Source organism: Drosophila serrata, unplaced genomic scaffold (assembly GCF_035046125.1).
Source record: "Drosophila serrata isolate PLE 108 unplaced genomic scaffold, ASM3504612v1 contig_359, whole genome shotgun sequence".
In the NCBI taxonomy this organism is placed as follows: Eukaryota; Metazoa; Arthropoda; class Insecta; order Diptera; family Drosophilidae; genus Drosophila; species Drosophila serrata.
Window position 1 is genome coordinate 1,325,797 of NW_028257257.1, and position 3,891 is coordinate 1,329,687.

At 42.3% G+C, this 3,891-nt stretch overlaps 2 protein-coding genes across 2 annotated transcripts; both read left to right on the plus strand.

Annotated features, from left to right (window-relative positions):
• The first annotated feature begins 109 nt into the window (after positions 1-109).
• LOC110185160 (ankyrin repeat and MYND domain-containing protein 2) lies at positions 110-2,027 on the plus strand. Its single transcript, XM_020953865.2, has 3 exons — positions 110-717; positions 776-1,534; positions 1,593-2,027. Exons 1-3 carry the CDS (start codon positions 514-516, stop codon positions 1,827-1,829), a joined length of 1,200 nt encoding a protein of 399 aa, XP_020809524.1. The 5' UTR covers positions 110-513; the 3' UTR covers positions 1,830-2,027.
• A 357-nt stretch (positions 2,028-2,384) lies between these two features.
• On the plus strand, positions 2,385-3,446 carry Adi1 (acireductone dioxygenase 1). The gene is made up of 5 exons (XM_020953869.2): positions 2,385-2,594; positions 2,688-2,765; positions 2,829-2,956; positions 3,025-3,118; positions 3,191-3,446. The coding sequence occupies exons 1-5, from the start codon at positions 2,472-2,474 to the stop codon at positions 3,326-3,328; spliced, it is 561 nt and encodes a 186-aa protein (XP_020809528.2). The 5' UTR covers positions 2,385-2,471; the 3' UTR covers positions 3,329-3,446.
• Positions 3,447-3,891: the final 445 nt, after the last annotated feature.

Below are 3,891 nucleotides of genomic sequence, written 5' to 3' on the forward strand. Positions count from 1 at the left end.
ACAATAGAGTGCAGCTGCTAGAGGCGGGGAACCATCGATAGGTGTATCGATACCTAGATATTTCGCCCAGTATCGATTGTAGGTTGCCGGGCTCGATGTTTTTCCTTGCACACCTCTTGAGGCGGGTGATAATCATAATAAATTACTCTTTTGTCATGTAAACTACATATCTTTTAAAGTATTTTGTAAAACTGCACTTTGCTTGTTAATTTCGATTTATTAAGTCCAAAAATACATTCTCAAAATGCATATGTTAAATGTTAACAATTAATAATGACATCTTAATAAAAATGTATTGCAGTTACTTAAATAAATTACTTAAATATATGTAGTATGTTAAATATTACCTATTTAAACAGATACATCGCATCGGATACATTATGTAGGTAATCGATACTATCGTTGGTCTTCCCATCTCTACCGTGCACGCCGATAAACGGTTGGACTTGTTTTTCCATTTTCCGGAAAGAAAAATCCTTTAAAAGCAACCCCGTGAAAGCCATCTGGACCGAGATGACCGAGGAGAACAAGAACTCGCAGCTGGACGAGGTGCAGCGGCAGCTGCTGGATCGCCTGGCCAAAGCAGACACCAGCGGATTCAAGCAGCTCTTGGTGGGCTGTCGCAACATAAATTTCGTGGACGACAATGGGATGTCATGCTTGGCGCACGCCAGCTTCAAGGGGAACCGCGAGGCAGTGCAGCTGCTCCTGGACATGGTATGTACTCTATACCCCATATCCCAGAGATCCTTATAGCTCTTTTTTGCTTCCACAGGGCGCCGACATAAACCTGAACCAGCACGGCGCCGACTACACGCCTCTGCACTTTGCCGCCTTGTCCGGTAACGCACACGTGTGCCGTCAGCTCTTGGACGCCGGCATCCGGCCGGGTGCCATTAACAGTGTCCAGCGAACGGCCGCCCAAATGGCAGCTTTTGTGGGAAATTTTGCCTGCGTGGAGACCATCAATAATTATGTGACCAGCTCGAGTCTGGAGTACTACACACAGCTGCACGGTCAACAGACGGAGCCCCAGATACCGCCCAGCTTGCTACAATCCTTCCACGCCTTCGTCACCGAGATCAACCTGCATCCCGTGCGCATTGCCTTGAATGTCCAGTCGCTGGGACTTCTCCGAATCCTTGGCAACCTGCGCAAGACTTTGGCGTTGATGTGCGAAAAGGAGATGCAAAAGTCGCACGATACCAACGAACTGCTGGCTTTCAAGTTCCACTATCAGGGCTGGATTTTGGCCGAGCTTATCCGCTGCGAGGAGCAGTTCAAGGCCCAGCACAAGGAGACGGCAGAGGCCAATAAGAGCGACTTCCTGGAGATGTTCGTGAAGCGGGTGCTCAAGGAGAACAAGCTGGGCCAGCTGGACTACGTGGAGTACACGCTGCGGGAGTGCGCCCGTGAGTTCCCGGTGCGCGAGTGCACCATCTTCCGGCAGATAGCTTTGCAGCTGGGCTCCAAGGATGCACCGCCAGCACTGACCATCCTGCGCAACGCCATCAATGGAATGAGGGGTTTTGTGGTGGGTTTTGTCATCTTACCATTGAGTTTAGATATAATAATAACTATTTGTCTTTCAGGACGAGGCCAGCTACTGCAGCACCTGCGGCGCTGAAAAGCCGGACAAGAAGTGCTCCAAGTGCAAGGCGGTGCAGTATTGTGACCGCGAGTGCCAGCGTCTTCACTGGTTTATGCACAAGAAGAGCTGCGCCCGCCTGCTGGCCCAGTCCCAGTCGCAGTCGCAGACCCAGCCCCAGTCCAAGGGAGCCATCGACACTGCCGAGCTGCGCGAGGAGCTGGCCAAGCTGACGGCGTAATAAGCCAGAGCCCTTTTTGTACCGCAACAAATAAATGTAAAATACAACCAGCAGCTGAAGCGATGCATTTTCATGTACTAGCAAACTATGGTTAGTACCTGCTACTAACATTTAACGTAAAAAAAACTGCCCAAAAAGTATAAAAGTTTAAATTGAGTGTTAATCCTTAAAAATAAAAAGATAATAGTAAAAACGTAATATAAACCTGTTTTATTTAGCATTAAAAAAAAAAAAATTAATTAATTCGGAATATTTTTAAATAATTGTTTTGACTTATGTTTACTTATAAAAAAATGAATAATATGATAATAACAATTCGGAAATTAAAAGTTTTAAAATAGTTCATTATATTTGTGTTTTTATGCTGCACAAATTATTTTAAATTGAGTCAATAATTCACACCTTTTATACTAGCATCTGTAAAATGCATTAATTCCTAATATTATTTATATCCATATTAAATATATTATTAAAGCGCCCTATTTAAATTTCAAACCCGATAAATATCGTTAGACTTCGAATTAGAATTTCAGCTATCGCTTTTCGAGTTCGAAATTCGACATGTATTCGGAGAGGAACAGCTGACGGCAATTGTGAGATCAATTTAGTTTCTCGTTAAACTTGGTTAACAATTGTTTAAAAATGGTGAAAGTCTGGCTTATGGACAACGAGGAAACAGATCAGCGCTTGGAGCACCATCGGAATCCTCCATCCTACGTGGAACTGGCTGATCTGTACAAGAAAACCGGCGTGGAGTACTTCAAGGCAAGTGGAATAGTTCGAAACTACGTCGTTAAACTTTTGACCTTGGCTTATCAAGCGAGCTTATCTTGATCACTTGCTTTTGCTTTCTTGCAGATCAATGCGGACGCGTACCAGAGCGATGAGACTCTTACGGAACTGAGGGCGAAGCGCGGATATACCTATGATGATGAGGCAAGATCGGATAAAGATGAGAGCTTTAGGAGCCGCTTTTCTAATATCTAATCACTACTATAGATTACGTGCTCGGAAAAGTGCCTGGCCGACTATGCCAACAAGCTGAAGGCTTTCTTTACCGAACACCTGCACACGGATGAGGAAATACGTTTGGTTTTGGATGGATCTGGTTACTTTGATGTTAGAGAGTAAGTTCTGGCTTTCAAAATAGTTATTTAAAATTAATTTAACAAAAACTATCTCACATACTATATAGTAACGAAGAGAACTGGCTGCGCATACAGGTGGTTAAAGGAGATCTTATTATTATTCCCGCTGGTATCTATCATCGTTTTACTTTGGATTCCAACGTAAGCAACTCCTTTTCTTATATATTTCTATAACAATTTTTTTTTTAATTTTAAAATTTCGCCACTATTTAGAACTTTATCAGAGCCCGGCGCTATTTTGTTGGGGAGCCTGTCTGGACGCCACACAATCGTCCGGCCGATGATATGGATTGCAGGAAATCATATATTAAACATCAGGCAGAAAACTTTGTGAAATTTAACAAGGTTTAAAAGGTTTTCCTTATATTTTATAAATTTTATTCGGAATATGTTTTGTAGTGTATGTTTAACAATTTTTAAACAAATTACCACTATGCAATAATATAAATAAAGAGTAATTTGCGTAACTGCATGCAACCGTTTTGCCTACAATTTAAATTTAAAAATAATTTAAACCGTCGAATTCGAATTTCGAATCACCACCTGAGTTGCTAGAGGTGAGTGTTTACGCCGGTAAGTGAGTAATCGAAAACACAAACGTTGGCGAGAAAACTCGATCAATTTATCCATTTTCAAGCTAAATTCAAGCGACTATAGCTATTTTGTAGCTCAGCTATTGCCTATCGATTATTTAACTGCCCTGGCACAGATTTCGCAGCACAATATACCGGCTTTAAATTTTAAAATTGAGTCATTTAGTAAAATGGGATATATCCAATGCATTTCCTTGGCTTTTATTACTCTGCTATGCCAATTTTGAATTAAACTAGCTAAAGGTAGTGCTCCTCAACGGTCACACTGCAACTGCAAGGCAAACAAAAACAATCGAATGCTCTCCTCCGGTATTCCCTCTC